This window comes from Ptiloglossa arizonensis, chromosome 12 (assembly GCF_051014685.1).
Source record: "Ptiloglossa arizonensis isolate GNS036 chromosome 12, iyPtiAriz1_principal, whole genome shotgun sequence".
Lineage (NCBI taxonomy): Eukaryota > Metazoa > Arthropoda > Insecta > Hymenoptera > Colletidae > Ptiloglossa > Ptiloglossa arizonensis.
Window position 1 is genome coordinate 13761054 of NC_135059.1, and position 13725 is coordinate 13774778.

Here is a 13725-nt window from a genome sequence, read left to right on the forward strand (position 1 = left end):
GTCTCCGCGAAACTTTCCACCTACTCCCGGTTCGTTAACGACGGTAACGTTCGAACGAAACGCGCGCGCTATTCCCGCTTCGATTTTCCGCGAGACTCGCGGTGCACGTCCACCGAAACTTCGAAACCGTGTCCCTCTCTCTTCGCGCGGAGGATCCGAGTTCTGCCTCGGCCGGTGGATACAAAAATTTCTAATCGCGAATTTTCGTTTTTCGAAAAACCGAATTGTTCGCCGTAGGAACCGTATCGTTTTTTGGCGCAAACTTCGAGCCGAGAACGGAGGTCCTTCGCGGTAGCTCTTGGTCTCCGGATGCTCGGAAAAGAAGCGAAAACGAGCAAAGTGGACCACGATCGTTGATTCATTTACAGCGCGTGCAAAGTGACGGATCGGCGAAAGGAGCTTTCGATTTTTCGCTCCGTTTCGCGGATCGGACGCAAACTGGTTTCGATACCTGGACGATCGTGGTCCGTTTTGCGAAGAGGAGTGTACCACCGTTTCTAGCGTCTTTACCGTTGATAATCGTTCGAAAAATTTCACCCTATACGTTGCAACGGAAGAACCGAGAAAATAGGCGTTCCGGTCGCTTCGATCGTAAAGAAATGAAGATCGGCGGTAAATTTGCCAAAACGTTGAACGCATCGCGAAAGCTTCGCGGAGACCGATCGATTCTGGACAACGACGACCTTGCAGCCGAAAATTACGATCCAATTACGCGCGCAAGAAAGTTCGGCGCACCCAGACTTTTACGCGACGCGGAGTACGTACGAGTGGTACGTTTCGCGGATTACGCGATATTCGGCGCGATAATAGTGGTGTTGTAGTGGTAGTCGATTCTTATCGAGGCCGCGTATCGAAAGAAAAGAGCAAGGTCTAAAAGTTACGTAGATCAAATTTAGAAAGCGGCGTTATCGGGCCGCACCGATAAAGTGAAATTTTGATTCGCGTCGGTGAATCGTTGGTATCCCCGCGGTCGGTTCTTCGGTCGTCTTTAATTCGTAATGGCCGTGGTTACGTAAAAAAACAATCGCGCCAGATAGAAAGTACAACGTACGACCACTTGTCGCGCGATCGGACTTAAACGCGGGCGGGAGATTCTTTGTTCGTCCGGCACTTGTACCGCCGCACGGTGTTCGGATCTCTTTTTATTCCGGCAGCCGGCTGCGAGCATATGCTCGCAGTCTGCACGTTTCTAGGCGGATTTGTTCGCGACGGGGAAAAATTTCGAGGTTTGCGAACGACGGGGATTTCGCTTCTTCCTCGTCTTGTTCGTCTCTCCTCTAACGCGTTGTTCCGTCGACGGGTCTCCCTTTCGACCCGAAACCACTGTCCTTTTTCCATCGTTTATCGAAACGCGGCCCGCGAGCAAACGCGCCGAGTTCGAGCCCCGAACCGGGACTCGCTCGATTCCCCGAGTTTCTTTTTTCATTACTCCTGGATACCGCGCACGGTTTTATAGATCGGCCGACCGAGAGAGAAAGAGAGAGACGGAGAGGAACCGGGCGCCGAACAATGGGAATTTATACGATCGATCGAGTTAACCTTTTGCACTCGAAGCGTCGTTCCTCTCCCCGAGACGGTTAAATTTCCGCGACATTTGAAATTGAAATAATTGCTCGACCGATTCTTCCTCCTCTCCTTTTTTTCTCTCCCTCTACGCTCGCCTCTTCTTTTCCCCGGAGCGAGTAAAACGACGAGGAGGAGGAGGAGGAGGAGGAGGAGGAGGAGGAGGAGGAGGAGGACGCTGACGACGACGACGACGACGATGCCGCGCGAACCGACGTTTCACGCGCGTATTCTTTCCGCCGGTGGCGCGCTCGCTCGCGCGCCCAAGCCGCGGTCTCTCCTCGTTGTTTATCGAGCGTGGCCAACAGAGAGAGAAGTTTCGCATAGAGCCGACACACTCGGGAGAAAGATGCGTTTATCGCGGTCTAATTTTAAATCTATTCATTCCGCCCCTTTCTCTCCGCGCGCGCGTGTCTATGCCCCGCGCACGGTCCGGCTCGCTCGCCGGTTTCGATGTCATTATCGCAAAGAGAGGAGAAATTCTTTTTGCCCGGGCCTAGATATTCTTAGCCGCCGGTTTCTCCCCGGCCGGGCGGCCGAAAATTGCGTTTAAAAACCGATTCACGGCCCGAGAGCGATCGCGTCGCGACGATTCACGGATTCACTTTTTTTCGCCTTCGTCGCCCGGATTTTCTCCCTCCCCGATCTTCCCTCCGGTGGTTTTCTCGATTTCCTCGCTCCGTCCTCTCCGAGTTTTCGGGGCTCTCCTTTTCCGCGAACGCGGCCGCATCCGTGGTGGTAACCTGTTGTAAAACCCGGCCTGCACAAAAATAGAGAGCTCCTCGGTATTCGTCGATCGGCTTTATCCTCTCGGCGGATAGTCGTCGTCGCGGTCGTCTTTTCGCATCGGAGGGCGCGCGTTGCACCGCGCATCGAGCGCAAATATTTATTTCACCGGACGCGGCGTACGCGGCGTACGCGCCGGTTCTCCTCGCGTTTCCTTTTCCCGGGCGGTTTTTAACGACCGGCCGAATTCCTGCGACGAAAGCGGTCCAGTTTCTCGATACGAGGCGCCCTACCGCGACCAGGACCGCTACGATCGCGACTACGATCGTTACGGTCACCGCAACCTCGACGATGACTGCGCTTACGACTCTTTCGCTCGCGAAAGAACGTACGCGTATCGCGCGACGAATCGTCCGGGCCTTTTTTCCGTTTCTTCTCATCGCGATCGGTCGATCGATAAACCTGTTCCCGCGGAAGATCGACCTCGCCTTCGAAATGCTCGGGGGTAGGGGAAACGCGACGCGTTTTATATCGGGACTCGCGAAACTAGCCGAGGTAAAGAAATTTCAGAGTTACGTAATCCGTTTGCTAATGGTCTGTTTGCGAAACGCGGAATTCATGCTGCCATCTGTCGTCGTCGGCGATTCCGATGGGCGGTGCACGAGCGAGAGGGAGCGAGAAGCGACCAGCGAACGAGCGATCGAACGAGCGATCGAGCGGACCAGCGAGCGAAACAGAGCGAGAGAGAGAAACAAAACTCTCTTCGTCGCGCCTCTTGGTTACACGACGTCCGTGAGTCTTCTCCTTCTGCATACGTTTATTTACTCGATACTCGCTCGTCTTCTCTCGCTCTCTTTCTCTCACCGTCTTCCGTCCCTTCTGTCGGCCCCACGGTTTCTCTCTTCTCTCTCTCCCTCCCCCGCCGGCACGGTTTTGTCGTTGCTTCGTTTCGTTTCGGTAGCCGACGATCCGCGCGGCTGACAATTTACTTTCGTAAGTCGCGGAGCGGGCGCGGGCGCGGGCGCGAGCGCGGGCGCGGGCGCGGGCGCGGGCGCGGGCGCGGGCGCGGGCGCGGGCGCGGGCGCGGGTGTACGGACGCGGCGCCTGCCAAGGCCAAACGAAAGTTCGTTCTGAACCAAATCCGACGGAATTTTTTATCTGTAGTATGTGTACTTATCGGGGACGCCCAGGTCTAGCTGCTTGTTTTCGCCTCGCTTGCGCTATTATCGATGATGAACTTGAGGTGACCTCGAAAACTGCGCAACAGCGAGCGCGGGCGTGAGACGGAGAGAACCGACCGCGGTAGAGAGGCGGGAGGGGGGCTAGGAAGAGGTCAGGGAGGGGCAGGAGACCGAGAAAGAGAGGGAGGGGCGTTTACACTTTCGCTCTGTATCGTTTGCCGTCGCGGCTCCGATCTTTTTTCTTTTTTTCCTCTTTACTCTCTTAATATTTTTGCTCGCGATGCGTTTCGAAAAAACGAACGACGCGTTTCTCTCTACGAAGTCGGTTTTGGCGAGCAGCGGTCGGCGGAGCGGTAGACGGTCGAAAAGAATCGATTTCCGTTCGGTTCGCGGACGCGTTCGAGCACCGAGGGTCTCTTCGAGAGGAACCTCGATAGATCGGTCGCGTTCCTCGAGTTTCGAAATCGGTTCCGACCGTCGAGGTTCTCGCGTTTCCCTCTCCGATCGCTCGGACCGAACCGGAGGAATCGACGAGGTGTGCGTTTTTTCGACGTTCGCGTAAATTCGTTACGCAAGAGTCGAGGTGCGAAAAAAAGGGGAAAAAAAACGGAGAATCGATCAGCGCGACCGTTCCGCGCGACGAACTCTGTTTCGCGGGCGTTACGCGGCGGTCGGGGGCCTAACGGCGCGTTATCGCGAGAATTTCGCGCGTAGCAATCGGAAATCGATAAAGCTTGTTTACGGTATCGGGCGAATCGCGATCTCCGGCCGAGAGTGTGCACGGCTCTCGAGAGACAAGGTGAAGGTCTACTTGGTTGCGCGGTGCTTAATTCATTGAGGCACTTTAGTTTCGAGCCGCGCCGCCAGTCCCCGGCAGCGCGCGAGGCACGTCTCTCGCGAAGAAATTGGCCTCGCGTCTTATCGGCACCGCGTCCGATTAACATTCCGTGCAATTCGACGCGGTGAGAGAGAGCCGCGAAAAACTCTACTCTCTCTCTCGCTCTCTCGTTCTCTCTTCTGGCTCCCGTGTTCCTCGGGTCGTTGTGCACGCGTACCTAAGAAACGGTCGATCTACCCGGAGGAGGGAACGAGCGACGTTCGATTTCGGTCGACACGGAACGAGAAACGACGGCGCCACGCTCGAGCAAACGTTCGAGAAGACTTATCCCGTAATCGCGGTGATTTCGCGAAACGCGCAACCGCGTATCGTACGGGAGAGAGAGCCTGGGAGGGCCGAAGGGAGGAGCGGTTCTTCCGTTCGTCCTCCTTGCTTCGCGAGCCCCCGTTTTCTTCGTTCCCCACCACCGTTCTCGTAACTCTTTCAAAAAGTTCGTAAGACTCGCGTAACCAATCCGGAAGCTACTTAGATTTTTCTCTCCCCGGCGATCCCTCGACTCTGTCCTCCTCCTCTGGTTCGCCCGGCTCTTTGCAACCCCTTGGCCCACCCGTGGTCGTGGTCGTGGTCGTGGTCGTGGTCGTGGTCGTGGTCGTGGTCGACGGCGGGTTCTCTCGGTTTCGTAGTCGGTGGCGGTAGCGAGCTATCGATCGCCGTGGCTCTCCGCGCTTAGAGTCAACATCAGTCATAATACAGCGCAACGGCATACGGGGGTTATTAAGAATAATACGCATCCTACGTATATATCCCCCTTCCCAGCCAAGGCACCACGGAAAATCGGGTGGAAGGAGCGTCGGTCGTAGGGGGTTCGGTTGCCAGGGTAACCGGCTGGGTAAAATCCCGCAAAGAAGAAGCATCGCCGTTATGTTCCCGCGCTGTTGCTCTTGCTCTTATACTCCCGTTACTACTGCCGCTCTCTCGTTGTATCGACATCTCATCCTCGCGAACGTTATACTGGCTTTTATGAGACGATGAATGTACACTCGCCCTACCTTCCCCGAGGTTCTCCCCTAGCCGCTCCACCTTTCGAGACCCTCCCTTTCTCTCTCTCTCTCTCTCTCTCTCTCTCTCTCTCTCTCTCGCTCGCTCGCTCCCTCTCTCTTCCTCTTCGTTATTTCGACCATCTCGGTAGGTTCTCTCCGTCTTCTTCGTAGCTGGTCTCGACCCGTTCTCCTCTCCGCGACTCTCGCCTCCTTTTAACTCGCGGACGATTAACAACATCCCGTGCCCGTTTAGCCGGAAAGCGGCCCGCGCGTTTCTTCTCGATTTCTTCTTTTCTTTTGTCTCGCACGCTCACCACCACCGCCGCCGTCGCCGCCGTCGCCGTCGCCGCCCGCCGTCACCGCCGTCACCGCCGCCTCCGCCGCCTCCGCCGCCTCCGCCGCCTACGCCTTGGCCTCCTCGGTCGCCTCCCTTCCCTCGCCGTGACCACGCGAGAGCCTACTCGACGCGCCGGGACCACGGAAACGGAAAGACCGAGGAATCGCTCGACGCTTCTTCGTAGACGCCGTGTAATTAATCCGCGCGAATCTCGGTTGGACTCAGCCCCCTCCTCTTTGGTTGCAGACCGGGAGGTCGCCGAGGAGGACGGGGGTTGGCAGTCCGCTACCAACGGAGACGGTCAACGGGAAACCGGCCAATCGAGCCAAAGTACAGGAACTAGTCAATGCGAGGTGGCGCAGCAGGGCCACCAGCAGCACCAGGAGCTGCCCATTATCGATCTCTTAGACGACATTAACGATCAGATGCAGATCGCGCTCAAGTCGGAACCTCTGTCGCCGAAGATCGACGAGCTCGAGTCCTGTCTCCTCTCGGAGCAGATCGATCTGCAAACGGATCCGCTCGCGACCGGCAGCGATCCGCAGAGTCGGCCGGCGAACGCCACCAGACACCATCAGCAAACGACGAGGACGGGGTTGAACGAGACCACCGGTCCGTTCGCCGATCTGCGCTGGCTCACCCAGAACGGTAACCTCCAGCCGATCTCGTCGAAGCCGCGCGAGGCTCAACGCTCGCTGCCGGCCGAGCACGAACAGAAAAACTCGAGCTCCCAGCGCTCGAACAGCGCTACCTACTGCAGCTTCTGTCAGAAGACGTTCTCGCGCGCCTGGTCCCTGCAGAGGCACCTGGCGGACACGCATTTTTACGTGCCGCAGTCGCTCTCGTGCGATCAGTGCGGCCGCAGTTACAAGTCCAGGAACAGTCTCGTCAGTCACAAGAGCCAGTACCACGCGAGGAAGGACCGCAAGGAGCACGAGGAACAGTGCGAGGTCACGTATTGACCGGCCCCCGTTGTTCAGCGACCGAATTGCGTCGGAGGTTCCGTCTTGACCCCCTAGTTCGGGGGCGGATCGCGCGGACCACGCGGAACGCGAAGAAGGACGAGCCATCGACCGTCACGGGGAAAGGGAAATGGGTAGGGTTGAGGGAGGGGGACGGGGGACGGGGGACGGGGGACGGGGGTGGGCGCAGAGATCGCGGGCATGAGAAAGCAAAGAGGCGCGCGCGATCCAAGTATTATTAGGTATCTCTTTTGTAAATACATCCGTCGACCGGGACGCGTTCGCGCGACAAGTTCGAGCTTTGTTCGTTTCTTTGTAAATATAGATACACGCGTCCCGCCACCGATCACGTTCGAGCGGTGTTCGCCCTCGCGGCAACTTTTTTCCTACGCGAGCGAGAGACGCGTAGTCGTCGGATCGCGACAAGTGGTTACCTCGTTGTGCACGCCAAAGAGAGTATATGTAGGTTCGATAGCGCTTAAGTTTCGCGCGAGCGTTTACGTTTGCCCCGTTTTCGAGCTCTCGGTAATCATCGGTTCCGCCATCTCTGGACCGTAGCGTCCTCGACGAGCGCGCGTCCAGCCGCGAGATCGATACCGTCGCTCCTTCGGTACGACCGTGCTCTTCCTCATCTACCCTCCCGGGACCGGGGGTAGTTCACCCCGAGGATAAAGTCGACTTTGCGATCTTCCCTCTCTCCGTCGATCGTCCGTGACTCTATCGGTGGCTTCAGCGGTTCTCATCGATCGAGCCGAACTTCCGTTTGCCGACGGAGTCTTCTCCCGCGTCGCTCGAAACGCGGACACCGTTCGCTTTCGCGCGAGAGAGCGAGAGAGCGAGAGAGCGAGAGAGCGAGAGAGCGAGAGAACGCGCGCTCGCCAAGGACGAATCTATTTATCGGTCGATTGGACCGTAACCCGTCTATCCGCGAACCTTTAAAAATAATTTTTCGATTCGGACCGCGACTCCTTTTCTTCGTATCGTTTCTCGTATATCGTTCCGTCCGCTCCCGTCCCCCGCGCCCTCGCGCCCTCGCATCCTCGCGTCCCGACTTTCTCATGCACGTTTCCCGCGCGATTTCGGCGACGTCGGAATCGCGACGTACCGAGGTACGCACCGCGTTTACCCGGTAGTGCCGCGTCGTCCGAAAATGTTACCGAGGAGGACCGTTCGAAGGATCGCGCGCACAGGAAATCCGTGGTCGCGCCGTCGTGCGACGAACGTAAAACTTGTTACTAACACGTAGCGTGATTGTCGTTAGAGCCGAAATGAGAAAATAAAATGACGATTCTGAAGGAAGGACCACTGTTGTTTCACTGACAAAACACACACCAACCCGCGTCGTTGCTGACGGAGAAATTCGATCGCGAACAATCTCGGATCCCCGTACGAGTAAACCTCTAGTTGCGCATTCCCGCGATCGATCAACGACGTAAGTACACGACGATACGTTACGTTGAAACGTTAACGTATCAATCGACGACTGTTCCGCTTCATCGCCATCATTCCGTTTAGATCAATTGTATCACACTCCTGTATATACATATATATATATATACATATATATAAATATTTATATCCACACACGTATATCTACAAGATATCTACTCTGCTCTGTCTCGCTGTAAATAATACGCATCGACCTGGATCCATCTCTGGTGCTCTGAAAACACTAACGTCATCGCTCACGATCGTTCACTGGAATCTTGGAATTGCTTGCACTCTACTATCGTAATGCGCTAAACCGTACAAAAAAAATCAAACAAAACAAAAGAGCACAACGATGAATTGTGATAAAAAAAAAAAAAAAAAAAAAAAAAAAAAAAATAACGGCACGGCACGCTTGCCTTTCGAACTGGAAGAGCCTCAGCCTTCTGCCAAACGATCGCCCGCCATTGTCATCGAATCGCGACGCGATTGCGGTTAATTAGACGCAATAACCGTGTGTACCGTCGGTTCCACGCGACGAAAACCGGTCTCGTCTCGTTCGAGCGCTGTTCCAGTCGTTGCAGAGCTTTCGAGACGAAACGATATCCGGCGACCTGTCGTCACGAGGTTGGTTCGCTCGAGAAACCGGAAGTAGCACGAACGAACGAACGAACGAACGAACGAACGAACTAAATGGTGACAATCGGCCCGCGATACGAGGAGAACTGGCGGAAGGCGAGGTTTCCGTCGAAAAGCACGTCGCGCGTCGTGTTGTCACGTGTAATAAACGTGAAACTATATTGAATGGGCGTGCGACGAAGAATGCCGGTGGTGTAGCACTCGCAAGCACTGTCACGTGGTTCCGAAAGTAACGCAAAAAAAAAAGACAAAGACGGTTTAAGCACGGCTTTGGTCGGGTGACGGTGCAACGTTGCGCGAAACTAATCGAGAAGGGCGCACGAATGTTTCTCTCTCTCGGCAAACAAAAAAAAACTAAATAAATAAAAAAAGGTGGTAGATGGTGGTGTCGAGAGTGAAAGCAAAAAAAAATAAAAAAAAAAAAAAAACAGTAAACGACGACGTGTCACGGGACACGCGATACACGTTGACTAGAGAGAGGACTCTAGAGCGACGGGGAACGGGTTTCCCCGTTCCGCCCGTGAACGCGTGCCCGGACCTACACGTCCGACCTGACGTTCGAGCACAAACAAACCAAAAGTAACCCCTGTGTCTGGTTCTGCCGCCAGGTCAGTTGGCCGGCAGCGGCGCGTCCGATGAGTTTCGATGCGAGCCTTGCAACAAAATCCTGACCTCCCTAACGCGGTTGAGGCGGCACATACAGAACGTGCACACCAGGCCCAGCAAGGAACCGATCTGTAACATCTGCAAGCGGGTTTACTCGAGCCTGAACAGCCTCCGGAACCACAAGAGCATCTATCATCGGCAACACAGCAAGAACGAGCAGCAGCGCAAGGAGATGGAACAGATGCGCGAACGGGAGAGAGAGCAGAGAGAACACTCGGAGAGAATAAGCTCCCAGCAACTGCAGCAGCAGCAACAGCAACAACAACAACAACAACAACAACAACAACAACAACAACAACAACAACAACAACAGCAGCAGCAGCAGCAGCAGCAGCAGCAACCGCAACAGCAACAGCAACAGCAACAGCAATCGCAACAACAACAGGATCAACAACCACAACAACAACAACAGTCGCGATTGGGATAGAGGAGCGATCGCGGGAATCTTCGTGAGATTTCCTGGTTCGGGTTAGGTCCGGGTTAGGGTCCTCCGACTCGTGCCCTCGAGATCGTCGACCTTTGCGCTCGAGCAGATTTCGTGGAACGATTTTGCGCGCGGTGTCTCCCGTTGGATCCGAGACGATAGGGATCGATAACGATCGCCGGTGCTACTCGCGTGCGTCGTTCGTTTTTGCTTTCAGAGCTATTCCCTGAATATCCTCGTTGTTCGTAATTCATCGTGGGCTCTGGCGAACGCCTCGATCGGTGCAATGTGCACGGATCTCGATCGATCCGGTCCGGTTAGTACGCAACCGCGTTCGTCCAGCGTTACTCGTCCATCATCGGCACCCCGATCATCGCGTTCGACCATTCCGCGAGGACCTGGTCACTTTCGGGGTGGAAATCGCAAATGCGCGTGCTTCGACTCGAATCGCGCGAAAGGACTATGCGATAGTAGACAGTTCTTCGAAGGAGTCTCCGTTACGAATTTTCCGCTTCGAAAGAAACGGAATCGATCCGAAAAAAAAAAAAAACAGAACAGAAGCCAGAGTGGGGGGCGCGCACGAATCGCGCTGAAAGTTTAATTTTTCTACTACGGTTATAAAGAGAGATATCTATATATATGTATATATATATATATATATATATATATATATATATATATATATATATATAAAACACACACACATATATATATATATACACCTACACGTAGACACGCCACACCACAGCACACTCTCATATATATATATATATGTATGTTGCATCGTATGTAAATAGTTGATCCGGTCGGGTGGAGCGACGGTTGCATCGGTAGCTCCACTCGCGGCCGAAAACAGTCCTCGCTTAGACGACTTTCTTCGTTTTCGTTCTGTCCGCGAAATAGCGTAAAAACGTTCTCGGTTACTTTTGTATCGCTTGGTTCGCGCAGGATGGTTTCTTTTTTTTCTGTTTTTTTTTTTTTTTCTATCGAACGACGAGTTCGTTGCCCCCACTGTCACGAAGAAAGTCGCAAGTACAAACCGCAAGTAAAGTTAACGCATCCGAGTCGCGAGTGTTCTTCGTTTTCCGAGCGTACAATTCGAAGGATCGGATCCTAATCTCCTCCCGTGTCTCCTTCCCTGTTTCGTGCCCCGTCCAAAAACTCGAGATCAAGGAACTGCCGCGTAGATACTTAGTCGAAAAACGAGCCACCTCGCGCGCCACGATCGGTTACCCGTCGAGAGGAAATCGGATACCGTTTCTCGTTTTTACCTCTGCCTCCGTGCGCGCGTGAAATTTTCGAAAATCGGGCGATAGCCGCCCGAAGACAATTAGGTCGACGTCCCGTCGCGCGTCGCGCGTCGTCCGATCGCGAGGCCGATTTCGAACCGAGACGCGAACGAACGACACCGATCGCTGAATCAGCGGTTTACGCTCCGCGCGAACAGATCCGGATCGGTTCGACGCAAACGAGGTTTCTCGATTTTGAAGTTAACTCGCTCGCGCGTTCGTAATTCGTTCGCGTGTATCGCACCGCTCGATTCTTTTTCTCTCGAGCGGCGGTCGAGCGATCCGCTCGACGACGAAGCGGCCGAACGCGGTCTCGGGCGAACGTCGTCGACTAGCGTACGCGTACGAATTACCTTCGTGCGAACGATCGTCGCGTTGCGATTACTGTACCGAGATGTAACATTGTGATAACCGCCGTCTGCTGTCTTCGAAGATTCTCGAACGTACCGAACCTACGTTACACTCCCATGGAAACCAAGAAAACGCCCAATTCCGAGCGAAGAGGGGACCTCGTCTTTCGCGCGGCGAATGTAAATAAAATCTTTCTTCGAACGAGAATAAAACGACGCGGAACGCCCGTGTGTACGTACTCTCGTGTAAATAAGAGTTTCTTTTATATCAGAATTCATCGGCGCGAGCGTAAAATTACACACATATACGTATACCACACACGTTTTCTTTCTTTTTGTTTCTTTTTTTTGTTCCTTTAGTCTCTAATATCGTCGTTTCTCTTTTTATTATTCTTTTGTCTTCTTGTTTGGTTATTATCGGGCTTTCGGGGACAGCGTGTGTCGCGCTATAATACGCTTATCGTATCCTTGTTTCCTCGTTTTCTTACTATTCTTAATATCGGGGTTTCTCAAAATTATCGACGGATGGATTGTCCTTACGATTTACTATTATCGATTATTATATACCAATATTATTATTATTATTATTAATATTATTACGATTATTATGATTATTATAATTATGATGATGATGATGATGATGATGATGATGATGATGATGATGACGATGACGATGATGACGATGATGATGATGATAATTATTATTATTATTATTATTATTATTATTATTATTATTATTATTATTATTATTATTATTATTATTATCATCGCGACTTTACCATTATTATTTATGAATAAAATGTTTTCTTTTTTTGTACGCTGAGAGAGAGCGGCCCCGCTTATTTTTCACGTGGATCGGAGAAAGGTGCACGCGGGCAACGTCGGTGTGTGCCGCTCGTTAACCTTCGCGAGCGAGCTGATTACGCAACCTCCCGGTTGCCTCGGCCGTTTTGTATTTTCTTTTCTGCTCCGTTTTGTTCTCTTTGGCCGCGTTACACCTCGTTGCCCTGCGTGCGCTTCCGGTCGACCCACATACACGCGTACATACCCCCACGTAGCACGTAAGCCCCAGACCCCGTGACACGTATATTCGCCCGAGGTGCCTCGTCTCGTGTTCATCCCCGGAGTCAATGGGAGCGCGTTCACGCTTCGCAGCACCCGAGGGTCAGGCCAGACACCATCGAGAATGCGCCGTTATATCCGCGCGCTCGAGGACGCAGCGCGCGGCTACCACCGCCGGTCTCTCCTTTTTCTTCTTCTTCTTCTTCTTCTTCTTCTTCTTCTTCTTCTTCTTCTTCTTCTTCTTCTTCTTCTTCTTCTTCTTCTTCTTCTTCTTCTTCCTCTTCTTCGTTATTTTTTGTTTCGTTATTTTTTTTTTTACTCATTTGTTTACTTATTTTTTCATTCTTCGTTTTTTTCCTTTCTTTCTTTCCTTCTTTCTTTCTTTCAATTTCCCCACGCCCCGGCCGGAACGGAAGCTACTTCGCGGCGCACCGTACCGGACCGACGAAAGAGAGGAAGCTTCCGTTCCCTTGGGGTCAGGTTCGACCGAAAGCGACACGTAACCGCACCGCTCGGGAAACCACCGCGCTCCTCTCGCTTTCTCCTCGCAATAACGCCTCGAGGTCTCCGTTGCATTCCCAGACCTTGTCGCGTCCGCGTCTCGTACGCGTTCGCCTCGATTGTGTGTTCTGCATCGAGGCGTTTAATATACAGGGAAGGAAGAATTCGGAGAATGCAGCGGGAACCTCGACTCAGTCACGGCTCAGGGCCGCGCGAGCGCGCAAGCGGACGCGGGCGCGGGCGCGGGCGCGGGCGCGGGCGCGGGCGCGGGCGCGGGTGCGGGCGCGGGTGCGTGCGTGCATCGATGATAAAACCGTGCCCCGGAGATTACCCGGTGAATTCTGGACTTCCCGGTGGCGACGATCGCCGATCGTTGCGTTTACCCATGGTCAATGACAAACCAGAGCCCCGAGCCACCTTTCTCTCTGCGATCGGAACGATCGAACGGATCGAAAAGAAAAAAAAACAACAACACACACGAAACCGAAAGAAAAAAAAAAGGAAAAAAGAGAAAAAAAAACGAATATGTATTCGAGCGGCCGCGCACCACACAACGTTCTCGGGCCACACGGGGGTTGTGAACGACCCGGGAGAACGTTAGCTGCCAATACGGCGGCGATCGGCGGCCTCTCGACGCATGTATCTCCTTATCATACCCCCCCCCCCCCCCCCCCACCCATACCCGCCAAACGCACACACGCACACACAAACCTCTTTTT

At 53.6% G+C, this 13725-nt stretch overlaps 1 protein-coding gene across 11 annotated transcripts in view; it reads left to right on the forward strand.

The window, feature by feature from the left end:
• Br (broad-complex core protein) overlaps positions 1 to 13725 on the forward strand; it is a 61129-nt gene that overhangs the window by 30839 nt on the left and 16565 nt on the right. For 4 of the 11 annotated variants that reach the window (XM_076324585.1, XM_076324584.1, XM_076324583.1 and 1 more), the window contains exon 6: positions 5932 to 6744. The exons of 6 other annotated variants lie outside the window; for them this stretch is intronic. In XM_076324585.1, coding sequence (XP_076180700.1) covers positions 5932 to 6647 — 716 coding nt within the window. In that variant the 3' untranslated portion in view covers positions 6648 to 6744. Of the gene's footprint in view, positions 1 to 5931; positions 6745 to 9322; positions 10371 to 13725 lie in introns of those variants that run through there. One more of the 11 variants, XM_076324588.1, reaches the window with a different exon arrangement.